We start from the raw sequence: 27,948 nt of genomic DNA on the forward strand, positions 1-27,948 counted from the left end.
TATCAGAAAGGTCACTCACATCTGGAACAAAGGGTGGCGGCATCATTCCTGCCTCAAGTCTCGTAAAATTGATGTCCTTAAAGAACTCGTGACCTTTGATGGCCTCTGATCCTCGTTCGGATTTGCAGCCCAATCGCTCCTTTGGGTTTTTAGCCAGGAGCTAAATCATAAAACAATCTGAAATATTTATAGTATTCTTTTTAAATAGAAAGTAAGACCCAATCAGACCGAGTGGTAGATTAGATTAGATCAGATCAGATCAGTGAAAACAGAGGAGGATTGTACTGATTCAACAGTGCATAAAATGCAGCCTCACGCTTTTACAGATGCTTGTAGTGTCCTCGTCAAACAACTTCCCGTAATTTTCGATCATCTCCAGAACTCGCCTTTCCATCTCCTTTTTCGGCAGTCGTTCCTTATATTTGCGGAACGGAGGATTTCCATCCGTCATTTCATAAATTAGACACCCGAGTCCCCACCAGTCCACACTTACACCATATTGTGTGTTTATAATGACTTCTGGTGCTAAAGATGTCAAAAATAAGTAAAAAAAATATTTTGCATGAAGAAAATTAAATCAAATGTAGGACAAATAACATTGTTTTATTATTATTAATATTATTGTGACATTATTTTAATGATAATTTGCTCATAGTTATCATTAACTTAATGGCATGCAAATCTTGATGGTCCTAAAAATAGATTTATTTTTGCAAGAAACAATATTTAATGTTCAGCAAGGATGCATTAAATTGATTAAAAGTGTCAGTAAAGACATTTACAGTGATACAAAAGATTCAATTTCAAATCATTGCTGTTCTTTTGAACTTTCTATTCATCAAATAATCCGGAAAAATACAATACAAAAATAATATTTTACTGTATCACTCTTTTACTGTATTTTTATCAAATGAATGCAGCATTAGTGAGCAGTAGTGCAAAAATATATCCTATATATAATTTTTTTTTGTGTCAAGTATAATTCACTAATATGATTTTCATACCCATATATCCGACTGTTCCCACTCTACCCTTCACAAGTTTTTCTTCTGGCAAGATTACAGCTAGTCCTAAATCAGAGATCCGAATATGACCTGTCAGAAAACAGATAGCAAAATTATGATTATTAACACTACATCATCTAAAAAGTAAAAAAAAATGATTTAAGTTTTTTCTTTTATCTTTCTATGCTAAGATATATTTCCCTGATCTAGACTTCCAAAGGTCCTGATAAAAGATACAACACGTGGCGAAGAAAGTCATTATTTTAGTTTTCTTTGCATTTCCTTGGGTTTATTTAATGAAGTTCTTACTGTGTTTCTGGTCCTTCACTCTTAAAAATAAAAGTGTTTCACGTTGCTACAGAAGAACCTTTTTGTCTAAATGGTTCCATTAAGAACCTTTAACACCTGAAGAACCTTTCTGTTTCATAAAAGCTTCTTTGTGGCAAAAGAAGGTTCTTCAGATTGTAAAAAGATAAGACAGAGATGGTTCTTTAAAGAACCTTTGACTGAATGGTTCTTTGAGGAATCAAAAATGGTTATTCTATGCCATCGCTTGAAGAACCTTATGAAGCACCTTTATTTTTAAGAGTGTTGAACATGATCGCTGTCTATGGAGGGTAAAAAAAACTCTCGGATTTCGTCAGAAATATCTTAATTTACATTCCAAAGTTGAACAAGGGTCTTTGGACTTTCAAGGGTTGGAACGACATGAGGCTGAGTAATTAATGACAGAATTCTCATTTTTGGGTGAACTATTACTTTATGAAAACCTGTTTGTTAGTATTTCAATGTCGTGGGAGTTGCCTGAATTTATAACTTACAATCTTTGATATGTTATTTTGATATGTTTTTCTTTTGATTTAGAATTGTGAGCAATTTGACTTACTATTGCATCAAAAACTTAAAATAAATTAGAATTGTGAGATAAAAAGCAATTACCTTTTTACCTTTTTTAATTTATTTTGTGATTAGATAATAAAGGCAGTTATCTTTTTTATTTTATATCCCTTGTTGGAAACATTTCCATACTTAATGTCACCAACATTTGGCACAGACCCTTCAATATTTAAGCACAAAAACACACACTTGATCTCATGCAACAACATTTCCTCATTTTTGATAGTGAAAATCATTTTGGAGAAATGTTTCCTGGTTGATTTGGCCAAAAATAGAAAGTTAATGGAAATGTTAGACACTGAAGGGAATGTTACAAAGCTTGAATGGGCAGTAAACGTCTTTTGTTTTTATGGGGAAGTTTACATACCATTATCATCCAGCAGAATGTTTTCTGGCTTTAAATCTCTGATAGAAACAAAACAAAACCTAATTATGAGACAGCCTGGATCTGTTTGAGTTCTTCCTCACAGGTCGATTTCTAGAAACTCTGTCAACTGTGTCCTGTGCATTTACCTACCTATAAACAATGGACTCTTTATGAAGATGGCTCAAGCCGCACAGGATCTCAGCAGCATAAAACTGTACACTTTCTTTTTTGAGTCCCGCGGTGCCCATGTTATAGATGTGATACCTCAGGTCTCCTCCGTTCATCAGCGTCAGCACCAGGCAAAGAGCCTCTTTCGTCTCGTAAGCGTATGCTAAACTGACCTGACACATCCAGATAAACACACACAGACAGCAAAATAATAAAAAACAGCTCCTAGTTCATTACCAAATACATACAGGAGACCAAGAATAACAAAACATAAAATAATTCAATACGTTTTGCTTACAGAAAATGATTTTTACTATTACAAAAATATGTTTGTATACAATAAATATTTTTTACAGTTCTATAATTATTAGATATATTAGGTCTATTGATATACAGACGGAAACATATTTATTAAACTGTGTGTGTGTGTGTGTGTACACACCACACACACACATTTATAGTCTTAATTCTTAATTAATATTACATTCTATATTTTTATATGTCTACATTCTTTTAGGTCTATATTTTTCATGCATACACTGTGTAAGTTACAATAAAAATAACATACATATAAAAGCTACATGAAATAGCTGTATATAAAGTAATTTTTTATACAGTATGTGTATGAAATTAAGATTTTTAAAGCATTTTATAGTAACTTCTGAATAAATGTTTTGAATATATTTATACAATCTTCTTTCTGTCTTTGATCTGGGAGCTAAATCTGACCTGAACCTGTTTTGTGAGATTCAACGGAGCTGAAATTGTCATTAAAGCATAAACATTTACGTCAAAAACATGACACTTGGTTACTGATAGTAATCAGAAATCTCACCACAAATCTGCTGTTGACTCGTTCTAGAATCTGTTTCTCGTTGAGGGCCATGGCTTCTCCTCTCTGCTTCTTAATACGCTTCTTCTCCAGTTTCTTACAGGCGTACATTTTCCCTGATGCTCGGGACTGAGACGCACACACCTGGAACCAGAGGCGTCACGTTACGCGTTTCTCTTTATTTCTATCATAAGCTTCTGTGGGTATGATTATCTTCTCCACTGTAAAAGAATTGGTCTCACCTCTCCAAACCCACCCTTTCCCAAAACACGGTACTCTCGAAATAAATCTCGGGTGATCGGACGTCTGCAGGGATTAAAAGAAATATCATAGTCTGATCAAAACATTTCCTGAAGGACACTGCATTGCTCATGATGCTTTAATGATGAATAGCTAATGATGAAAAATAACAATTTGCTGAAAGTTTACTTAGGACATCCAAGTTAGTTTCTTCATCAGATTTGGAATTTTTTTTGCATTGCATCAGTGTCTCATCAATGGATGCTCTGCAGTGAATGGGTGCCGTCAGAATGAGAATCCAAACAGCTGATAAAAACATTACAATAATCCACACCACTCCAGTCTATCAGTTAACATCTTGTTAAGACAAAAGATCCAAAAATCCATCATTAAGATGTTTTTAGCTTCTGGCTAAAATATAAGTCCATAATCAATAATATCACTTCCTGCTGTGAAAAACCCCATCTCCTGTTGTCTTTCACATTAAAATCCTCCCACAGATTTGTTAAGAGCTGTTTTGGCTTGTAAACAGTTCTTGATACGTGCAGATTTCTCTCCTGATTCAGAAAAGATTCGTTTTTAACTGGTTTAAGCATTATTATGGATTATAGACTCGCATTTTAGCCGGAATTGATGATTTGAAGTTAAAAAAATGTCTTGATGGATTTGTTTCAGCTTTTGTCTTTACAAGACATTAACAGATGGACTGGAGTGCTGGGGATTACTTGTGGATTATTGTGATGTTTTTATCAGCTGTTTGGACTCTCATTCTGACGGCACCCATTCACTGCAGAGCATCCATTGATGAGACACTGATGCAATGCTACATTTCTCCAAATCTGATGAAGAAACAAACTCATCCTAATCTTAGATGGTCTGAGGCTGAGCACATTTTCAGCAAATGTTCATTTTTAGGTGAACTGTTCCTTTAAAAGGATCCACACTAACCTCTCAACTATCTTCCACTGCAGGAATCGGTCAAAATACATGCTTTTCTGGTACTCCGCAAATGGAGCTCCACTAAGATACTCATGAAGTGCCCTGCAAGACCAAAATGCATGTTACATCAATGCTCACAGACACACATGTACAGATGCATTGACAACCAAACTTGAGGAACTGACTTTTGGCAGCTGCTGAATATATTTTCACTGCACTTCTCAAGTTCCCAGTCTACAATGGCACGCACCCTAGAGGACTAAAAACACATACATGAGCGTGAAAACACTTCAGGTGAAACACTCATCTTTTCTTGTAGTTAAGACGAGTTAGTGACGTTTTCTGCAATAAATGCAATATTAAATGCAATATTAAGTTTTGATTATCAGATTGAAAATTAGGTGAAAGGAATAAATGAATGTTTAAAGACCTGTGACGTCAGATATTTGTTGATGAGTTCTTTTCCAAAGTTTTTTCTCTTGTCATCTGGTGTGACTTCATATTCGGCCTGAAAAAGTAAAAACAAACAAATTGTATTTCACAAAATAATCCAGCTCACGTAAACGTTCATATACATTGATATCAATTTGATGCATGATTCTTTTTCACTCAGAAATTGCAAGTCAATTTCACAAATAATTACAAATAAATGGCAAGCAGCATGTTGTTTCAAATGTGTAACAGATGGACTGAGTAATATTAATTAACTTCATGTACTTACTATATGGTTAGGGTTAGAATTAGGGTTTGGCTTAGGGTTATTTGCATGTAATTATGCATAATTGTATAATAAATATATATAATGTTTGTTTTTTTTGGCCATACATTGTGATTGAATTTGAACTGCAACATACAAATTTTATTCAATTCTCCAGTTGTTTATTTTAATATTGCATGCCGTTCAATGCATTATTAGCTTCACATCAATTCAAGTCCATTTCAGAAGCCTGGTATTAAACAGAAGATCATACGGTTTGATCCAACAGGTCGATGCAGTGCTGCAGATCAGATTTAGTTGCACAGAAGAGACGGAAGAGTTGATTTCCGATGGGCTGTTTGACACACAGACTGTAATAATCTCGCTCTGAAGGACAGAAAAGAACAGTGAATTCATGCAATTAATCGCAAATATATTATTGCTGCTTAAAAACAACAATCAGGACATTATCTAACATTTATAGTATTGATAATTTGATGTTTTCCCAAAGTTATGGTGTATTTGTGACCCTGGAGCACAAAAGCATCATAAGTAGCACAGGCGTATTTGTAGCAATAGCCATCGATACATTGTATGAGTCAAAATTATAGAATTTTCTTTTATGCCAAAAATCATTAGGATATTAAGAAAAGATCATGTTCCATGAAGATATTTTGTAAATTTTCTACCGTAAATATATCAAAACTTCATTTTTGATTAGTAATATGCATTGCTAAGAATTCATCAGGACAACTTTAAAGATGATTTTTACAATATTTAGATTTTTTTGCTCGCTCAGATTCCAGATTTTCAAATAGTTGTATCTATCCTAATAAAGAGTACATTAGTGGAAAGATTATTTAATCAGCTTATTTAACTCATCTGGTTTTGTGGTCCAGGGTCCCATATGTACACTGTATATAAACTCAACTGCAAAGAATGAAATAACACTGTAAAACTAAACTTGAACTTCTTCTCACCGATACTTATCTCCAGCTCTGTGCACTCGTTTATGTTCGGGAAACGCAGAAATTCCTTCCATTTTCGGCTCCTTCCTTTACGGTTCCCACCATTGCCTTCTGCACAACAGATACCAAAAATACTTTCACATCTGAATAAAATATAAGAGACAGCAAAGATCTTCTGATTCTAGTTCAAGGAATCAAATTCAGAATGATTTGTCCATTATGTGTCATTCCAAAATCATTCATGTTAAAAAAGACATTTAGATATCATGAAATAACACTGCATGTGTGTTTCCATGAAATATTACAAATTAAAAAGGTACATTTAATGATTGGTTTTAATGTATGTATTTTATTCATTTTTATCCATAAAACATGAGAGAAACACAAAAAATTAATGTAATAATCTCTTTTAGAAAATAGTTTAGCCATCCATAATTGTGCTTTTCATTATAGTATTATTATACTGAACTAACATTATTGAGAATAAAATAATAATGAACTACAATAAAATAAAATAAATCTACAATAAATACTATTACAATGTAAACATATGGGAGTATGAAAAAAAATGAAAATAAAACTTTAAATAAATTACTGTATTAAATAAAAACTATTTAGACTTATAAAGAAATAAATAAACATGAGAGAAACACACAACACAAATGCTTAAATTAAAACATAAAAACAAATTAGTTGTGATTATTTTTTATGTAATAATCTCTTTTAGAATACTTTAGCCATCCATAACTGTGCATCCTTCACATTTTTTTTGAAATAGCTAAATGACATCTCCCTAAAAATAGATTCATGATTAATAATATTATTTATGTTTCTTATTCTAAGTACTTCAGAAGGTGACTTTGGGTGTTTTGGACCAGCAGTACACTTATAGTCACTATAGAAATGTTTCTTTTGGAAGCATAGATGCTTTATTAATCACGTGTGTGTGTGTGTGTGTGTTGTTTGAATGACAGTTTGTTGACAGTAAAGCTGAAAAGAATCCACAGCATCCTCTACTATATGAGCTTGTGCTAAAAATAGCAGTGGGAATGAAACTGTAGATATCAGATATGAGAAGACACACCTTACAGACTCCTTCACCCAGACAATACTCTTCACCACACAAACAACTACAGCTTTATTATGTGAGAAAGTGTTATCGACTTGTACCTGTTCACTCAAACAGTTAGTGCTGAAGAACCTTTTGTCTAAAGTTGATAAAACATGCAACTGAATCTATTTTTAGTGCACAGATTAGTTGGAATGCTTACAGACGAAAGAAGTCAGACCTGTTTGTGATGCAAGGCCCGTATGACGTCAAAGGCATTGTGTGACTGGTTTTGTTTGAGGTCAAATGTATTTCAGGTTAGAAGTGCAAGCTAAAATATGTTGAATGTGCTGTTTCTTTTGCTCAGAGGAGTAGGGAACTAAACCGAACGCTGAAAAACATCACAGTTTATGGTTTTGCACTGTGTTTTTGAAGCGTACCTATGAGACGCATTAAACATAAAACGTGCTTGTGTTGACATGTAATAAAAACAAAAAGATTTTAGGTTAGAGTTTATATGAATGTAAGGGAAAAGTATTTTAGGTCCTTAACACTTTCAAGTAGAAAATACTGTTTTCTCCTTCAAAATGTCTTAATTTAACGTGTTACTTCTCATTTCTTTGTATATAAAAGTGACATTTACTTCCAGTGTTTGAGTTTCATTTTATTATTTTTATCACAATCTTGCCTTCTCTAGTTCATATTTAAAGAGCTGTAGTGTGAATGTTTCATAAAAGCATTGTAATTGTAAAATAATCAGCAGAATAGTGTTTGAAATTATTATTAAGTGTTACACCGCAGCAGATGTCTACTACCCAAAAGCATTTTGGCTACCCATAAAATGTTATTTTTACTTTTACTTTGATTTAGATTTGAATGAAAGATGTAAATAAAACAAAAAGTATCAGAGTACATTTTACAAGAAAATACTATTTCAGTCTCTCTACTTCAAAATCGAATTTTTAATTCAATGCGTTACTTGCTGTTTATTTGAAATTAATTGTGAAATGAACTATTATTTTTTGACTATATACAAACAAATTGTGTGTAGAAACAATTTGAGTAATTTTAGAATAAATTTCACAAACAGTTACAAGCAAAAAACACATGAAATCTTAAAAGTAAAAAAAACTAAAATAAGTGTTTTTCTCATCAAACATACTCTAATGATTTACTTTAAAAATATTTACAATCTGTTAAATCGCATTCAAACATTTTTTTTTATTCTGATGTACACTGTTCCTAAAAATCCATCTCTTAATCAGTTGTATAAATATTCTTACCTTCTCTTGCTTTTATAAGTGCACAGTTTGCCACCATCGACTCAATCTCCATCTCTGCAGCTGATGAAATTCAACCAAACTGGGATTTCTGCATTTACCACAGATGTATTAATTTTTTTTCCTAAAGTGCACTGAATTATTGCATATTCTAAAGATAACTTAACATCCTCTGCGTGCTTTAATAGCATGCATGCTGTCAGACTGAAGCCTTCAGTGACAAGTGAAAACTCAACTTTCTTGTTCTGCTTTCATCTGCTGCGTCGTCCAATCTTCTTTCACCTGCACAGATGTGTCACCAAAGTGACATTACAGTTTCAGTTTTTTTATTTAACTGCTGGAGATCTCATTTAAATTGGCATTAAAAGACATGCTTGTGTTTAGAAAGTCTTTTTTATGGTAAATGTTATCCAGTAAACTGCATAGTGTGGCATATTAAGGGAGGCCTATTATATAACTTTTATAAGTGTGCATCAACAATTCTGAACAGAAACAAGACAATTCATATTACATTTGCAACATTTTCTTAAAAAGTAAAAATGCATCACACTAGTTTCACTTCAACACTAGTTTGACATAAATTTGGAAACTGTTTAACAAGTAACTGGCGCCACCATCTGCGCGATTATTATTAAACAGATAGACGCGTGATGTAGAATTATAAATGGCAAGACAGCTTAAATATGCTTTAAAATAATAATAATATTTACCTAATGATTTTGTTCTAAAGAGATAGCTATTGATTGTTCAATCCAGTAAAATCATTGCATTTACTGAAGATGATTCTGACTGTTTGCATAATCTTAATACGTAAAACAAAAGTTATCACATACAGTCAGTTCACCCAGTATGTTTTCAAATAAAACTTAATATATGTATTTTTAATGCATCCCAAAGAGTTCTCAGGTAATAAAACCCATTGCAATACAGCTTGCTCCAAACAGCCAATCCCGTGCTCTGCTCGCCGTGCATTGCAAGCGCGTCAGCCAATCAGAACGAACCAGCAGGAATACGCTCACGACGTCAATCCGGGCTCCGTCGTAAAGCCAGTTTAGTAGCCGAAAGGTACCAAGATGGCGGAGGTAAGTTGGAAAATAGGGGGAAGCCGTCATATTTTGGTCGTTAATTTCTCTTTACACAATACATAAGTTTGGGATTTCTATATGTGATTATATGTAATAATGTCTTCTCTTTGGATAAAGACTGGTTTTGTGGAGATTCAAACGGTTTTGGCCGTTATAACGTGTGTTTTAACGTCGAGCGGTCCGATATTAGGCGTCAGATCTCAAGCCTCAGCAAGCGTCGCGCGCGCCGCGTCGGTTAGTGAGTCGCGAGAACGCTAGTTTATTTTAATAAGCCCTTTTTTTCATATTTTTTACTTATCTTCTATTTCCGTTTTTCGACTAAATAACGTACTTCTGTGTGGTTTCAGAGTGATTTTTTTCTTTGCTGCAGTAACGTTAACGTTACCGGAGTGATGCTGTGAAGTGACGACATAAAACAATTATTTCTTTTATTTTTAAAATAAAAAATGTATTATTTTATAACTCCTCATGGCTTTATTTTGTTTAAAAGACTCTGTATAAATACTAACTATTGCTTTGACTCGTTAGTCACCTTCACAAACTGACTATGTTGTTTATTCCGTGTATATTTCCAAATATAAATTGTTAATAAAATTGCGAGTCACTTATTTTATCTTAATGAATAATTTTTTGTGCTTTTAAATATTTTTTATTATAGTCGGAATTATTTTGTATATCATTGGACTGTCATGGGTTCTAATGATATTATTAATATATATATATATACGTAACGATTCATAAATAATCTACTCGACTGTTTTTAACAACAATAATAATGTTTTTTGAACAACAAATCAGACTATTAGAATAATTTCTGAAGGATCATGTGACACTGAAGTCTTAAAGTAATGATGCTGAAAATTCAGATTTGAAATCACAGGAATGAATTACATTTCAAATTGAAAGCAGTGATTTTTAAATTGTAAAAATATTTCAAAATGTTACTGTTTTGCTGTACTTCAGCAGGATCAAATAAATACAGGCTTGTTGAGCAGAAGAGACTTCTTTAAAAAAAGAAATAAATAAACACATCTTACGGTTCAAAATCTTTTGACAGGTAGTGTATATATAATATATTTAATACACCAATCAATGAATCAATCTTAAATCTACTTCAGCCGTTTCATTACTTGATGAAACTGTGAATGATTCTCTTGAATTAATGATTCATTCATTGACAAATACATTTTAAAGTCCCTTTTCAATGCCTTTGACGCAAACGTTATTTGAAGCGCATTTCACTTTCAAAAGGGGATTTGCTCTATTTTGATCGCTTCCCAAGACATCAAAGTTTATATCTGAACTATAAACTTTACCCCAGTATTTCTGTGATAATAAAAAGACAGTTTGTGACTGTTTCTTTACCAAACAGTGTGAACACCGCTTTAAATGAGATCGCGTGGGTGTCTAAATCAAGATATTAGCTAAAAAAAAAAAAAAATGTAAATGACTAAGACTTTGAAAACTTGTTCAACATTTTGAAATGCATCCTATAGTTCTGCAACCATAACAATAATTATAGTACCTGTGGAAATTATACTGTAATTATACTTTAAATTCCCTAAATATCTCATCTATTATTTCCTTTTGTAATTTCAGGCTTCCTTGGGAAGTACAAGCCCAGGTAAATATTCCTCTGAATTTATTTGATAATGTTTATATGTGACACTGGAGCACAAAACCAAGGTCAATTAAAGGTCAATTTTTTAGAAATTGAGGTTTATACATCATCTGAATAAATAATCTTTCCATTGATGTATGGTTTATTGGGAGGACAATATTTGGTTGAGATACAACTATTTGAAAATCTGGAATCTGAGTGTGCAAAAAAAATCTAAATATTGAGAAAATCATCTTTAAAATTGTTCAAATTAATTCTTAGCAATGCATATTACTAATCAAAAATTACGTTTTGATATTTACGGTCAGAAACGTACAAAATATCTTTAAGGAACATGATCTTTACTTAATATCCTAATGATTTTTTGGCATAAAAGAAAAATCTATCATTTTGTCCCATACAATGTATTGTTGTCTATTGCTACAAATATACCCCAGAGACTTCAGACTGCTTTTGTGCTCCACGCTCACATACATAATTATTATATCTAATGTGAATAATAAATATAATTGAATACTACATTCATAATATACATTATACATTTTTTTAATAAATTTGATCTTTTCAGTTGGCTCTTTGTCATCGGAAGATCACGATTTTGACCCGACGGCAGAAATGTTGGTGCACGATTTCGATGATGAGCGTACGTTAGAGGAAGAGGAGATGAGGGAAGGCGAGTCAAGCCGGAGCTCGGAGATCGATGATCTGGAGAAGGTTTGCTTTGATTATTATATTTTTGTCCTTCACACGTTGATTTCATTTAGAGATTGTGGTTATTTATATATTGTGGCTAATCACAAATATGTCCAGGCTGACAAAACCAAAACTGCGTGCTTTATCAGTGTATTAATGTTATCCAGCACTGATGTCATGTGCGTCTGTAGTCTACTGAATTGTGTGCAGTGATAAAGCGCTGAGTTTAACGTCTGTGTCACAGGAGGGGAGCATGCCGCTGGAAGAACTGCTAGCGTTGTACAGATATGAAGCTGCAGACAGCGCTGTCGAGGACAGTTCATCTGTAGAGCTGACCGATGAACTGCCCGACATGACGTTAGATAAAGTAAGTCACTGTAACGAGATCTTAAGATTTATTGGTTTGTTTATTTATTTATTATTTTGGTTGACTGTTTTCTTCTTTATAAAGTGTTTTTGAAACAAGTCTCTTCTGCTCATCAAGGCTGTATATATTTGTGACCTTGGAGCACAAAAGTGTCACTTTATTGAGATTGAGATCTGAAAGCAGAATAAATCATCTTTTCCATTGATGTGTGGTTTGTTAGAATCTGACAATATTTGTCTGAGATACAACTATTTGAAAATCTGGAATCTGAGGGTGAAAAAAAATCTAAATATTGAGAAAATCATCTTTAAAATTGTTCAAATAAATTCTTAGCTATGCATTTTACTAATCAAAAATTAAGTTTTGATATATTTACGGTAGGAAATTTACAAAGTATCTTCATGGAACATGATCTTTACTTAATATCCTAATGATTTGTGGCATAACAGAAAAATCTATAATTTTGACCCCTACAGTGTTTTTAGGCTATTGCTACAAATATCGAAAATAGAGTAAAACAGCAGTATTGTAAAATGTTATTACAATTTAAGGTAAATGTTTTCTGTTTGAATATAATTTAAGTGTGATGCACAGCTGTATTTTCAGCATCATTCCTCCAGTCTTCATTGTCACATGATCTTCAGAAATCATAATAAAAAGTTGATTTACTGTTCAAGAAACATTTCTGATTATTATCAATGGTGAAAACAATTGTGCTGACCAATTTTTTTGTGTAAACTTTGATGCATTTTATTTTTCAAGATTCACCGATGAATAGAAGGTTCAAGAGAACAGCTTTTATTTGAAATCTGTAGTAACTTGTACTGTCACTTTTGACTTATTTATGCATCCTCGCTTAATAAAAAAAGTACTTGCATTACCATTGAGGTCTTACCGTGTCCACAAAATTTTAAAACAGCACAACTGTTTTCAACATTGGCAATAATCAGAAATGTTTCTTGAGCAGCAAATCAGCATATTCATTCAAAAGAATAAAAAAGCTTTGAGCAGTTGTGTATATTTTTGCTGTTCGTTGACTACATGTCATCTTTTCTTGTAACAGGAGGAAATCGCTAAAGATCTGCTCTCTGGAGACGATGAAGAAACGCAATCCTCTGCCGATGACCTCACACCGTCTGTGACATCACACGAAACCAATGATTTCTTCCCCAGGACTCTTCGCTGTAAGCACATAGACCTTGTTTACCTTTGCTATCTCTTACAGTCTGTCCTTTATGTGTCCGATTCTTCTGTAGCGCTCAAGTCTGTTTTATTTGTTTTCCAGCGAATGCGGTTTACGATGGAGACAAAGAATCTGAGGGTGAGGATGATGGTTTGAGTCCTGAAGACTCTCGTAAGGTGAGGAAGATAACTTATTAGATGCTTCTGGTGGCTAGGCTTTGTTATTGTAGTCTAGAGTCATACTAGATAGTCTTATTCAACATTTAAGTTTAAAAGAGGATGTTTCTTATCCTTTGTGCGTGTCGTACAGAGTTCAAATCAATGTTAATGATATTTGTGTTTTCACAGGAGATCATGGTGGGATCTGCATATCAGGCAGAAATTCCTCCTCTCACGTGTTATAGTGATCATGAAAATGGTGAGTCTTTTGTTTTTTTGTGAGTGTTTATATTATTCAGATTCCAGCAATGTTGAATACAACATGAAATGGTGTTTACTTGTGTTTCTTAGTGAAATATTCTAGGCAAAATAATGTAGGGAGAGACTTTGATTTGATATGCTAAAAATAAAATTAATTGAAATTATTTTTCACCATCTGCAGTTTTTATACATGCAGAAAAGCCATTTTTTGGAGATGTAGAAAAGTATTTTGATGCAGGTTTTCCTTGAATGTGTTTTTCAGTGTATGCAGAGGAAGATCAGCTGCTTTGGCAGCCAGATATCTTACCCGAGTCGAAAGTCAAAAGCTTCTTGCAGGACGCTCTGAGTGCGGATGGAAAGATGGACGGAGATGCCAGATGTTCTCTGGTCAAAGACAACGAGCAGGTGAAGTCACAGATCTGTCGTTTTACTCAAAACACACATTTGTTGCACCTGATAATGAGTGTCTAGGCCTGTCTCAATAATCAATATGTCGACTTATCGTGCAATATATGCACATGACATGACATTGATGCCATATATCGTCCATTATATTTACTTAAAAGTTGATGTCACCATGTTTCGTACATTTGCGCCTGTGTCTTTTGCAGCTTCTCGTACATAACATGGTGCAGTCGTCAGGAGCGTGTTTAAATTAAAAACATGCTTCTACAAAAATGTTCATCTGCAGATTTGGTCTTGTTTAGGGATCTGTGCCTTTGTGCATGCAGATATCTGACTGCTGAGTAGTGATTATTTTTTTCAACATTAGTGTGCTTCCTTTATTTCTAGAGAAAAGAAGGTCTGGGAAAAATCTGTAGATGGAAAAATCCTTTTTTTTTTCCCCCGACCGTTTAAAAAATAAACAATAGTCGTTACTTTGCACTTTTTTTGCAAAAAAAGAAAAGAAAAAAGTTTATTTACTATTGCTAATTAAGGTTTTTAAGGCATATAATATTTGGATACCTAATTTCCATGATCTAAATATTCTCAAAAATTAAAATTGTTTTTGTCATTTGCAAGTGTCTAAGCCTTTTAATTTTATGCTGTTACATTATGATTTTATATTCAGTGGCATAAAATGGTCTTTAAAATGACAATAATATAGATTATCGCAGTTATTTCTGGGGCAATATATTGCACAACAAAAAGTTGTTATTATGACAGGCCTATGAGTGTCCACTAAATAGATTTGACTGAACTCTTCATATTTATTCATTGACACTTAACCCTGAAAACTCTTACATATGAAATAAAGGTCAGATTTTTTTTTATGAACCGTTTATTGAGAAGGTACACAAAATCTAACAATATATTAAAGAAAAATGGCATATGTTTTTTGAAAATCACATTTAATGCATCAGACTTTTAAGACTCTGATATAGTGAGAATATGAGTTTTATTTAAAGGCCCAAACTCTAAAATAGGCAATTCGGTGCGAATGCTTAATTTTTTACTGGACAAAAAGTGATGAAATTCTGATGCTTGTAATGTAAATCAATGAGTTCTTTATAACAGTAGAGCAGATACTTAAATCAAGTGATTTAGATATCAGTCGTCACTCTATAGCTCCAATAATTTCTCATATGTAAGAAAAGGAATAGTTGATTAAAAACATATAATGCAATGCAGCCCAATGCTGATTGAGAGATGAAGAAATAAAGATGTTTTGGAGGCTTGAGAAGATCATTCCTCCACCGAGGAACAGTGAAAGTTAAAAAACATTCTTCTTACGTTTACACGATCAGAATCAGTAAATATTTGACCGCAAAAAGACACTTTGAACACGAGCTGAAGCTGGACGTTAGTACAATTACACTAAAAGACCTTTCACTTGCTCAAAAACTATTAATCAGATGACAGAAGGCATGTAGGAGATGTAGTTTGAAACAAGTTTAACAGCAAAGTTCTGGTCATGTAGAGACCTTGGTAAAATATTCAGTAGGCTTTTTAGGGGTTAACTAACCTGTTTGTTTTCTCCAGGCTTTATATGAGCTTTTAAAGTGCAACTATAACGTCCAGGAAGCTCTTGAACGGTATCGCAGCAACCTCAAATCCTCGAAGGGTAAGTGGAAATATTGTTGTAGTTATGGTTGTTTTGCTACAGTAGGCTTGTTGAAAAATAAACGTATGTAAATATTGTTTAGACGAGATGCTCCCGTGGTCTGAAGAAGAGTGTAGAAATTTTGAACACGCTCTTCTGTTGTACGAGAAGAACTTCCACCTCATCCAGAAACACAAAGTAAGAGCCGTCTTTTCTCCTGCGTTTTTTATTTGATTTGAGTCAGTATTTACATAATTCAGATGTCAGTTCATATTGTATACATAACATAACATACTGTATACATACAAATAAATTATGATATAATGTAGGGTGGGTCTTTATTTTTTCCATTGGGATTTGATCGCTTTATAAAATGTCAGGCTATAATGTCACTGAAATCTTTCAAACCAGAATCTTTGATTTATATGATCATATTGTTCCAATAATGCCTGATTATTAAGTTGCATGCTACTTTTTTCTTTGAAGGTGAACACACGAACGGTGGCAGAATGTGTTGCGTTTTACTACATGTGGAAGAAGTCCGAGCGATTCGAATTTTTCGTCCAGCAAAACCGATTCGGGAAGAAGAAGTTCAACAGTTATCCTGGCGTCACGTGAGTTTCCTAATGATCTTTAAAATGTTCAGTGTGAATAAGGGTTGGGTATTGTTTGAATTTGATCAATGCTTATAGATTCTGATTCTAATCGATTCCCAGTTTCAATTCCGATGTGGTTTTAAAAAAAAATGAAGTCAAACATTTAGAAATCAAACGTGTTTATTCTGTCTCTCTTTTTGAAAAACATTTGATTCCTGCTGAATACCATGAACAAAAACTGGGCGAATCAGTGTTTTTGAACGAATCTCTTGAATGAATGACACAAAGACAAATAGCTACATTTTTAACAGCCCCGTTTCGCCACCTAAAAAAAGATGTGCACACAGGAATTGATAGGCAGAATTTAAATTTCAATCCAATGCCAATTTAACAATTTTTTAGCTAGTTTTAGCGACCCTTTGGAGACTCTTTTCAGAAAGTGTATGGACAAATATAGCAACTTCTTGGGACAAACCTTATCCAAGTTCTCATCTTGCCCGCTGATCTATATTCCTCTTTATATAGATCAGTGGGTTTGCCATTATGATGTTAACTACTTTCAGTTGAAAGCCATTTACAACACTGCGGATTCCTGACTTTAAGTATTCGATTCTGGAATTGGAATTGATTTTCGATTCCCAACCCTAAGTGTGAACTTGATCCAGAGTGTTAGAGAGTCAACTGAAGGCTGATTCCTGTGCAGGGATCTGATGGACCGGTTGGTGGATGAGGCCGAGGGTTTGGTGGATGGATCTGCATCTGTGTGCTCCAACGGCAGGATCGAGTCTGCAACCGAACAACAGCTCAACCTGCTCAACTCCATCACAGCCAGTGACCTCTCCGGTACGTTACTGAAGGTTTACTTCATTACTGTTTTAATGCTTTGGTAACAGACTATTAATGTATAAGGCATTGTGTTACAGTAATGCTTTGTGTGATAATGTAGGAAAGTGACTGTAATGAACTGCTTGAAGTGGCTTATTGATTTTATACATATTTAACTACAACAGCAAAATATAAGATGCCAGTGTTCAATAAATAAAATACAAAAAGAAAGTAAGAGACTAGTTTATCAGGAATTGGCTGAGCTAGTCTTTCCAACATCTATAACTTTTTATTATTGAATAAATATTGGGGAGAAAAAATCTTAACTAAATATGGGAACCAAATATACAAAGGACTTAATTGTATCTGACTAAATATTGAAAATAAAGGGAATCCGCTCACATTAATTGATTTCTATATTAAAATGGTTATGTATACTTTTTTTTTTTAATATTTAATCAAAAGAAATAACTTTATAATTTGTTTTAAATATTATAAAAAGCTTAGAAAGATAGATAGATATAAAATCAAAAGTTACTACAACAGTGTAATTTCTTTTGAACAAGTTTTGTAAAAGATTTGGGGGTCAGTGTTGTTTTAATTTTTTTATTTTTTTTTTTACATTTATTTGTATTTAGCAAGGATACATTAAACTGATCAAAAGTACCGGCAAATACATTTGTGTTTCAAATAAATGCTGTTCTTTTGAACTTTGTTTATTATAGAATCCTGACAGAGAAAATGTATCACGATTTCCACAAAAATATTGTTTTCAACATTGTTTCTTTCATTGAAATGTTTCTTGAGCAGAAAATCAGCATATTAGGATGATTTAATATCATATTATAATAACATTTAACCATGGATCATGTGACACTGAGGACTGGAGTAATGATGCTGAAAATGCACAGAAATAAATTACATTTGACAACATATCCACATAGTAAACTGCTATAATAAATTGCAATGATACAACTTTTTTCCTGTATTTTTGCACAAAAAAATATTTACCTCTTCCTCCAGCGTTGACGAGCACAGTGGCGTCGGTGTGTAACCCCGCAGACGTCAGCTGTCTAGACTCCTACAGCTTCTCCTCGCTGGACGGGCTTCACCGCGGGCCCCTGAGCCACGAAGAGCCGCTCAACTACTCCAGCGACGGAGACGGAGACTGCCTCAACCTGATGGAAACGGGCTTCTACCACTCGGAGCTCGGGCAGATCAGTGTGTGCGGCGAGGACTGTGAGCGGCCCCCGGCCAAGCGGATGAAGATGGGCCTGTCGGAGCCCTTCATAAATGACAGCAGGAGCTTGGCTGTGGATTTCGAGGGCCGCACGCACCACATCACAAGTGCCAAAATGGCGGTATCGGTCAGTGACTTCGGCGAGGCGGGCAGCTTCATGGGAGCACACACACTACATCAGCACACACCGCTGCAGTCGGAGTAACACGAGTGTGACGACGCTCACGGGACTAGCTGCAATCCAACATGTACATAGCCGCATATTCCTTCAAATATTTGCTTTATTTTGGTTTCTGATTATATACGTGTGGGTGTATATATGTACAGAGTCTTTTTCTTTGTTTACTATGACATCAGTGATGTCTAATTGTACAGACTTAAATCTTGATTTCTCAAGAGCTAATACAGCCATTTATTTTCCAGTCTTGAATTCTTTGGAAGTGTCATAAACGTGTCCGGATACTGTGGAAAACTTGCATACTTTGAGCCGAGGGCCACGTCGATTGGCTGTCAGCTCAGCCTCTCCTCTGTGGTTCCCATCAGTGTTTACAGGCGCCTCGGCTCAGCCTTCGTCTGAACCGCATTTACGACCTCTTCTACGTTTCGTAACGCACCATTTTGAGCACAAGAACCCGGAAGAAGTTGACAGACTGCAAAAACAAACCTGCGAACAATTGAAAGTGGTTCATGCAAATTTATATATATTGACTCTAAATACAAGAGGTATTATGACGTGTGTGTGATTTAAAAAAAAAAAAAAAATTCTACTTCTACGCATATTTATTTAGCAGTCGGTGTTTGGCGTATTTATTGCAAATATAGACCACTGGACTGCATCATGCTTGTTTTTGTTTTCAGAAATGATTTGTCTGTTGTTGTTTTGTGTGTGTTTCGATATTTGGAGATCACTATTTATTGAAAAACCATTTTGCAGGGATTTCTCGCCATGGGAGCAGAAGCGGCCCGCAGTTTTACCCCTCTGTTCCCTTCAGTGACTGATTATGCAACGTTGTAAATGATTTTTCTGGCACGGTGTTTGTTTGCTGCAATCACTGACATGACGTTCATCTATGCATCAAGAATGATTTACAGATGAAATGGATCATTTCGGACCTCGTTTGCTCGTATTCTTTTTTCAGCTTTCCCGAGTTTTACTTTACACTCTCTCGTATGGCAATAATTTGTAAATATGTAGATACCTGAACATACCTTCCTGTTTTTTTTTCTTCCTCTGCAAACAGACTTGAACATGAAGACTTGCTTTTGAATCTGCGTATGCCACAAGAATGCCTTCTCGACTTCCTTTACCGTCCGTTTTGATGCTTTTCCTCATAAGAGATTTACTTAAGAAGAATTTATTTATTTATTTATTCACTCAGCTGCAGGTGAGTGTAGTGTGTTAGCATCCGCTGGAGACGAAGGGCCACTGTTATCTTCACAGGAAGTAGCAGAGCTAGCTGAATGTACAGTATTTTCACATCTTAGGGATTTACTGAACTCGAATGTCTCTTGGTTAAGGCAGAAGCCCAGTTTGTAGTGTTGCCTTAACCCTCATTGAATCCACCTGGAAAACGCTTTGGGAGGCGATCTGTTGGACAGCTCTGTAAAATCATGTTTCCTCGTAGCTGCAGCCAGAATCCTTCTTATTTTAGATTTTATTTTTCTGTCTTGACATACTTGAAGGATGTGTATTGATCGATTTAAATACAATATTCTCCAATTCAGTCCTGTAGGTTGTGCAATTCATTCCTGAATCGAAAAGAGCTTTAGGAAATTGTGTTGGTGCAGTAATTTGTCCAAAGTTTGTATAAAAAAAAAAAAAAAAACAAGTTAATGGCTTGAAATTGAAATTGTAATGTTGTGATGGTTGTCTGCTTCCAGGGAAAAAAATGTACATTGAAAAACCTTCCCTTAACTTATAATGTTTTATGCTTTTTCATATTCAGTTGGCTTTCATTCTCTTTACATGCTTTTTGGAGGGGGGAAGTTACTAGGTAAATTTTGATGTAATTAAAATATAGTGTTAAATAGACAATCAAATGGCGATTAATATTGGAAAAGGACATTTTTTATTATTCTTAATGTTTGTACATAGACACCGTTCTTGTTTCGTTGGTTTTATTTTGTATTTTATGTTGTACTTAACTGGCAAAAAGTTCCAGAAATAAAGTTCTGGAGATATTATAAACATGTTAAATGAGTTTAACCATATACTCGATTACATTTGATGCCTCTGGATCTTTATTTGCCATAATAATGCATCACAAGATTGTCCTTATTGTTTTTTGTTGATTAAATTAGAATTTCTACGGTAATTTGATTTAGCTTCCTCTAATGCTTTCGCGAATGTCTGATATCAAATGCTAATTTTATGGAAAGAGGAACAGATAAGTAAACACATCAGGAAAACTTTAGTTTTCAAAGCAGATTTTATTTTACAAGAAGACTTTGAGCTGAGACACTAAACAATAAAGGAATAGAAATGTGTCTTTCCATCAGTGTCTCATCAATGGATGCTCTGCAGTGAATGGGTGCCGTCAGAATGAGAGTCCAGACAGCTGATAAAAACTTCACAATGATCCACATCACTCCAGTCCATCAGTTAACATCTGGAGAAGACAAAAGCTTCATGTTTGTAAGAAACAAATCAGTTAAGACGTTCAACATCGCTTCTGGCTAAAATATGAATCCATTATAACGCTTCCACCAGTGGAAAAGTCCATCCGCTGTTGTCTTCACTCATTAAAATGCACCCACATATTTATTAAGAGCTGTTTTGGCTTGTAAATGCTGCTTGATCTGTGCAGATTTCTCTCCTGTTTCAGATAAGATGCCTAAGTGTTTGACTGCGAAAACCAGCACAGTTTTCACTTCGCTTCAGAAAATAAGTTTTATACACCACCCTAGACCTCAGAACCAGTCATAAGGTCAATTTTTGGAAATGTATACATCATCTAAAGGCTAAGTTAAGGCTATATGTATGTATGGTTTATTAGGAGGACAATATTTGTCTAAAATACAACTATTTGAAAATCTGGAATCTGAGGGAGCAAAAAATTCTAAATATTGAAAAATCATCTTTTAAGTTGTCCAAATTAATTCTTAGCCATGCATATTACTAATCAAAAATTAAGTTTTAATATGTTCCTGGAACATGATCTTTACTTAATATCCTAATGATTTTAGGCATAAAAGAAAAATCTAATTTTGACCCATACAATGTATTTTTGGCTGTTGCTAAAAATATACCCCAGAGACTTAAGACTGCTTTTGTGCTCCAGGTTCACAAATAGATAATACAAACTATCTTTGTTTAAAGTAAAACCTTTTTAAAAACATTTTGATATCATATTCCTGATAGCAGACATTCACAGCTTGTTCTATGGATGACAGGACACTTAGAAGTCTTATGTTTTCCTTTATAACTATGGATGGTAAAAATTGTAATCAAAATCACAAACATAAGTCAATAAAAAGATTTAAATGCATTCAGGTATTAAGGAATACCACAGGACAGTAGTAATAACCTAACCTTCATTATTATGAAATTGCATGAGATGTACAAAAGAAAGAAATTGTGCGTTAATCAAGTTTTTGAAACACTGATCATATAAAACAAATATAAATACTAATACTATTATTATGTATAGTAATATTTATCATTATATTAATAACATTAATTACAATAATTATCATTGTTAACATTAAAAATCATTATATTATTCCCATAACTATTTATGTAACTAGTGAAGTCACCAACACAGCTGTAAAACATTAGCCTAATAATTTAAATCATATTAAACTATTTAAATACTAATACTATTATGTATAGTAATATTTATTATATTAATATCAATATTGATTACAATAATTATTATTTTCGTTGTTAAAATTTAAATTAATTATAATTATTATTCCTATAACTATTTATTATGTAACTACTAAAGTCACCAATACAGCTGTAAAACATTAACAATATGAATCATATTAAACTATTTAAATCCTCGTCCTGAAGTAACTCGTCTTGGGATCAATTGTTAACTTGAAGAGTTCTGGAAAAACAGAAACTCAATTCAGTAACTGTGAACAGAATTTTTTATTTTTATTTAACCTTTATTTAACCAGAAAAAGCTCTCTGAGATTAAAAATCTCTTTCACAGGAGTGTCCTGGCCAAAATGTGCAGCAGTACAATCAATTCCATCACAGATAAACACATCACACAAACAGATTAAAGACACTTAAAAGCAGTTGCATATAGTTAGATCAACTTCTGAATCTGGACTGATATTTACTGGAAAACACTGTAAACATTATTAATTATACCCATCGCACCTGGCCAATTAGAAATCACATCTAATGGCACTAAGCCCCGCCCACTTTTGGTTAATATTTAATTATGTCCTATGTATACGTTTTCTGATTGGAGGACACGGAGAGAAGGCGTGCCCACTGCGAAATTCAAATAATGTGATTGGACCGTCTTTAGACCCGCCTCCACCAGCAGCAGACAGAGATGGACGCGCTGGTGAACTGCTCCACTGCGTCGCGTTTGGTTCTGCGTTCATAACCGTTAAAGTACGGGACTTCAGCGCGTTTGATTAAAACAAACGCAGTTTATCGCTTGTTTCCATCGTACTAGGATCTCAAGCCAGCGAGATGGCAGACAGTGGCGGCTGCGTGACCCTCCGCGGCGCTCTGATCCGGGACCTGCTGGACTCCAAACACAACGTGCTGTTCGACTGCGACGGCGTCATCTGGAACGGAGAAACAGCCGTTACTGGAGCTCCGGAGGTGGTCAGTCTGCTGAAGCAGCGCGGCAAACGCGTGTTCTTCGTCACTAACAACTGCACCAGGCCGCGGGAGAACTACGTGCAGAAGTTCAGCCGCCTCGGCTTCACTGACGTCGCGGAGGAGGAGATCTTCAGCTCGGCGTACTGCTCCGCCGCGTACCTGCGCGACGTGGCGCGGCTGGAGGGGAAGGTGTACGTGATCGGCTGCGGCGGGGTGATGAAGGAGCTGCGGGACGCCGGGGTGCCGGTGGCGGAGGAGGAGGACGCGGAGCCGGGCGCCAGCATCTACACCTGTCCGCTGGACCCGGATGTGAAGGCGGTGTTGGTGGGATACGACGAGAACTTCACCTTCATGAAGCTCGCCAAAGCCTGCTGCTACCTGAGGAGCCCCGAGTGTCTGTTCCTGGCCACTGACCCGGACCCCTGGCACCCGCTGAGAGGAGGCAGGGTCACCCCGGGTGAGTCAGGGCTCAGGGAAGCTTCATGCATCATCTTATTAAAATCAGAAGCAGAGATTGTTGATGTCTTGAGAGGTAACGTTACTGGATTCATGCAACTAACGTTACGTAATTTAATTACTAAAATGTAACCGTAATCTGTTACAAAACGTTCTTTTGTAAAATGCAGTGAACGCTTTAAAACAAAAACACTAATGTTTCTGGAGTTATAGGACACACGACGGTTTTATTTCCTATTTAGTTTTATGTATATGCTTTAGTTCTTTGAGATTTACTCAAGGTACTCAATTGTAATCAGGTACATTACTTTAATAAAGTAGTAAATAAAAGTAAATCGATGCACTACTTTTTGTAATTTTAGACAGTCCTGGAAAACCTTTACAATTGTCGAAATCTATCCTCTAGGAAAATCACAACAATAAAGTTTTGGGTGTAAATGTGCTTAACTAGCATTAAATTATTCTAAGCATATAATTTCTTAAAGCAAAATAAAACCTTTTAAATGTGGAAGAATCAAGTTTAAAAAAATTTAGAAAGAAAATAAAGCAAATTTTAAGGGCTATTATGAATTTCTGGACTGACATTTTGATGTTAATTTAACACTTTCTTCACAAACTCTCTAATGCAAAAATAAGTTTAATTTAAAATAAAATCAAATGTTTATGATGTCATATTTTTATGAATTCTGGCTTTTTAAATCATGGTAACAAGAATTTTGTTTTGCAATAATAAAAAAAAAAAGAGAAAAAAAAGCCTATTTTAGGATCAAGATTTTTCTTCATTATCGCATCATTTTCATGACAATTCACATTTTTGTCCCTAACAAAACTCTTATTAATTTAATGCAAAAATGTGTTTTTTTTTATTTTGTAAATATTTTCCTATATTCTGACTTTGTTTCCGCCATTCAGAATCATAAATTAAAGGCTTTTTTTATGAAAGTAATGAGTTTTGGGTGTAAATGTAAAATAAACTATTCACATAATTTCTTAAAGCAAAATAAAACCTTACATTTATGGTAGAATCAAGTTTTTGTTTTTTTGTTTTTATCAAGGAAATAAAGCCCATTTAAAGAACGATTACAACTTTCTGCATTTTGACAATTTTTTTTATGTAAATTCAGCGTTTTCTCCACCAAAACAAACTTTGCTTGTAGAATAAAGTAGTTCTTTATAATATTTAGTAATATTTTATAAATTATGCTTATTAAAATCATGGGAACCATAAGCAGGAAGAAAATAAAAATGAAATATTTTTTTGGCAGTAAGAAAACAAATCCTGTTTTTGGTTTAAGATTTTTCTGCATTTTTTTTTTAAAAAGGTTTGTTTTCAAAAAAACTCATTCCTGTAATGCAAACATAACTGTATGTGTGTGTGTGTGTATATATATATATATATATATATATATATATATATATATATATATATATATATATTTTTTTTTTTTTTTTTTTGCATTGTGACTTAATATTTTTCGGTTTCATTTGAATGAAATTCAACACTGCTGTATCCAATAAAGAAAAAAAATACAATTATTTTAATGTAACATAAAAGGCATTTTTAATGACAGTAATGAGTTTTGGGTGTAAATGTGCTTACTGTCATTAAAAAAGTGAAGTGTCATTCAGCCAAGTATGGTAACCCATACTCAGAATTTGTGCTCTGCATTTAACCCATCCGAAGTGCACACACACAGAGCAGTGAACACACACACACACACTGTGAACACACACCCGGAGCAGTGGGCAGCCATTTATGCTGCGGCGCCCGGGGAGCAGTTGGGGGTTCCGTGCCTTGCTCAAGGGCACCTAAGTCGTGGTATTGAGGGTGGAGAAAGAACTGTACATGCACTCCCCCCACCCACAATTCCTGCCGGCCCGGGACTCGAACTTACAACCTTTCGATTGGGAGTCCGACTCTCTAACCATTAGGCCACGACTTCCCCAAAAAAACACTGCAATGCAAATCAGTGCTTAAAACATAAATGAATATATGGTTCCCACATAGAAACATTGTCTTATCCTTTTTTTTTCCAATCCTAGAAAACATTGTCGTCATAAACTACTAAAAAGGGTCATGCAAAATAAATAAATAAAACAGGAAAATGTATTTGTCAGAAATTGCTTAAATTTGAAATAACTTGTTTAACTAGTTAATATTCAGTTTAATAACTAGTTTTTGTATCTTTTGATTTTGACATGAAAAGTGACATGGATGTGTTTCCAAGAGGTTTCTGTCTGAAATCTATCTGAAGTTCCTCAGATTCTCCAGCTCTGCTGAGCTGTTATTTCGGCCTGTTGTTTGAGTGACTCTAGAAACACATGGACTGAACACAATGTGGCAGCCCCGCTTGAACAGTCAGAAGTGAGTGAACCCTTGGATTGCTTCTGGTTTGCAATATCTGTTGCAACAAAACTAAATTGAAGCCCCAAATAAATAAGAAACTAAGGCTTTGTCTGTGCTCTTTCCATTGAAAATGAGAGGCAACCACTGCATTTTAATCCTGATCCAAACAAAGATGCTGCATGCATGCAACATGAGCAGTTTTTAATCGAAATTAGATTTGTGTGAAATTTTGAAATTTGAAGCAAAAACAGAATGGCTTGACTTCAGTTTTGTGAAACTATACATTAAAATATCTGCATGGAACAGAAACCACAGACGAGCTGAACAAGACGCAGAATAACTCTCTAACAGCAGGAGGCGCTTAAAGCATTTCCTTGGTTACCGCTGTAAACAAAGCACTTATAAACTGCAGCAGGCGGAGCTTAAAGTGTTTCCTTGGTTACCGCTGTAAACAAAGCACTTATAAACTCTGCAGCAGGCGGAGCTTAAAGCGTTTCCTTGGTTACCGCTGTAAACAAAGCAGCGCTGACCTTATGTGCTGTAATATGCTACATACAGAATCGCAATTTGTTTAGCATCTCAACTGATTTGAATCGTCAAACATTTTAATCGATTTTCAACCGGCTCAACGTTAATCTAATAAGTAACCTAATATAATAGTCCTAATAAGAAGAATCTAACAGACCTACATTAATTGGAAATGCCAAATGCTCTTTGCCAATATTAAATGCTTTTGACCATATCTCCCATCCCTAGCACACAGATTTGAATGTTTCGGTATGACTTTTTTCCAAGGTTTAACAGACACGGGAGATTGGTTGTCATTTAGAAGTGAGTTCTTTGATTGATTAATGGTGCTGCTCTGGTGTGAATGTGACGCAGGGTCCGGCAGTCTGACAGCCGCTCTGGAGACGGCCAGCAGCAGGAAGGCCACGGTCATCGGGAAGCCCAGCCGCTTCATGTACGACTGCATCGCCAGCCAGTTCGATGTGGACCCGGCGCGCTCGCTGATGATCGGAGACCGGCTGGAGACAGACGTTCTGTTCGGCAGTAACTGTGGTCTGACCACGGTGCTCACGCTGACCGGGGTCTCCACGCTGGAGGAGGCGCTCGTGTACAGAGACAGCCAGGAGCCGCAGCAGAAGCACTGCGCTCCTGATTACGTGATGGAGTCTGTGGCTGATTTCCTGCAGGCTCTGGACGAGTGACAGCTGCACTGTTCCTCAACGTCTGAGAAAACACCACAGAACTCCACTCAGACATACGAGACCCTGGAGCACAAAACCAGTCGTTAGGGTCAAGTTTTCTAAATTGAGATTTATGCATCATCTGAAAGCTGAATAAATAAGATCGATGTATGGTTTATGATCAGACAATATTTGGCCGAGATGCAAATATTTGAAAATCTGGAATCTGAGGGTGCAAAAAAATCTAAATAGAGAAAATCATTTTTAAAGTTGTTCAAATGAATTCTTGGCAATACATATTACTAATCAAAAATTAAGTTTTGATATATTTATGGTAGGAAGTTTACAAAATATCGTCATTGGACATGATCTTTACTTAATATCCTAATGATTTTTGGCATAAAAGAAAAATCTATAATTTTTGGTTATTGCTACAAATATACCCCAGAGACTTAAGACTGCTTTTGTGCTCCAGGGACATATTTCATCCATTTTATTTTATTTTCCTGAAAGGTAAGAATATATAAAGGGTTTAATTATTTATTTAATTTGTGATTTTTAAAGTAGATTTATTTTTTATTTTTTTTGTTATTTATTGTTGAAAAGTATTTAAGAGGACTTAAATGTTCATAAATTTTACAATTTTCATAATT

The 27,948-nt window shown here is 34.7% G+C and overlaps 3 protein-coding genes across 5 annotated transcripts in view; 2 read left to right on the forward strand and 1 right to left on the reverse strand.

Moving 5' to 3' along the window:
* grk5 (G protein-coupled receptor kinase 5) overlaps positions 1-8,583 on the reverse strand; it is a 12,896-nt gene extending 4,313 nt beyond the window's left edge. For both annotated transcript variants that reach the window (XM_059538569.1, XM_059538568.1), the window contains exons 1-13: positions 8,444-8,583; positions 6,125-6,223; positions 5,419-5,531; positions 4,878-4,955; positions 4,633-4,706; positions 4,457-4,549; positions 3,511-3,574; positions 3,272-3,412; positions 2,419-2,609; positions 2,269-2,306; positions 1,005-1,094; positions 317-525; positions 20-160 (exon numbers count right to left, since the gene is read on the reverse strand). In XM_059538569.1, coding sequence (XP_059394552.1) covers positions 20-160; positions 317-525; positions 1,005-1,094; positions 2,269-2,306; positions 2,419-2,609; positions 3,272-3,412; positions 3,511-3,574; positions 4,457-4,549; positions 4,633-4,706; positions 4,878-4,955; positions 5,419-5,531; positions 6,125-6,223; positions 8,444-8,495 — 1,383 coding nt within the window. In that variant the 5' untranslated portion in view covers positions 8,496-8,583. The remainder of the gene's footprint in view (positions 1-19; positions 161-316; positions 526-1,004; positions 1,095-2,268; positions 2,307-2,418; positions 2,610-3,271; positions 3,413-3,510; positions 3,575-4,456; positions 4,550-4,632; positions 4,707-4,877; positions 4,956-5,418; positions 5,532-6,124; positions 6,224-8,443) is intronic.
* Positions 8,584-9,461: 878 nt separating this feature from the next.
* The window catches only part of LOC132127146 (mesoderm induction early response protein 3-like), a 164,435-nt gene continuing 145,948 nt past the window's right edge, over positions 9,462-27,948 (forward strand). Inside the window, exons 1-13 of one of the 2 annotated variants that reach the window (XR_009427489.1) lie at positions 9,462-9,522; positions 11,125-11,149; positions 11,715-11,860; positions 12,084-12,206; positions 13,270-13,390; positions 13,492-13,565; positions 13,737-13,806; positions 14,071-14,213; positions 15,792-15,873; positions 15,956-16,050; positions 16,339-16,466; positions 17,152-17,291; positions 18,297-19,250. Coding sequence is in view for 1 of the 2 variants with exons in the window: in XM_059538807.1 (XP_059394790.1) it covers positions 9,514-9,522; positions 11,125-11,149; positions 11,715-11,860; positions 12,084-12,206; positions 13,270-13,390; positions 13,492-13,565; positions 13,737-13,806; positions 14,071-14,213; positions 15,792-15,873; positions 15,956-16,050; positions 16,339-16,466; positions 17,152-17,291; positions 18,297-18,718 (1,578 nt within the window). In the remaining variant the exon portion in view is untranslated. Of the gene's footprint in view, positions 9,523-11,124; positions 11,150-11,714; positions 11,861-12,083; positions 12,207-13,269; positions 13,391-13,491; positions 13,566-13,736; positions 13,807-14,070; positions 14,214-15,791; positions 15,874-15,955; positions 16,051-16,338; positions 16,467-17,151; positions 17,292-18,296; positions 19,913-27,948 lie in introns of those variants that run through there. The other variant, XM_059538807.1, reaches the window with a different exon arrangement.
* LOC132127135 (chronophin-like) lies at positions 22,982-27,804 on the forward strand. The gene is made up of 2 exons (XM_059538792.1): positions 22,982-23,762; positions 26,991-27,804. The coding sequence occupies exons 1-2, from the start codon at positions 23,171-23,173 to the stop codon at positions 27,314-27,316; spliced, it is 918 nt and encodes a 305-aa protein (XP_059394775.1). The 5' UTR covers positions 22,982-23,170; the 3' UTR covers positions 27,317-27,804.

The sequence above is a fragment of the Carassius carassius genome, chromosome 45 (genome assembly GCF_963082965.1).
Source record: "Carassius carassius chromosome 45, fCarCar2.1, whole genome shotgun sequence".
NCBI classification, from domain to species: domain Eukaryota; kingdom Metazoa; phylum Chordata; class Actinopteri; order Cypriniformes; family Cyprinidae; genus Carassius; species Carassius carassius.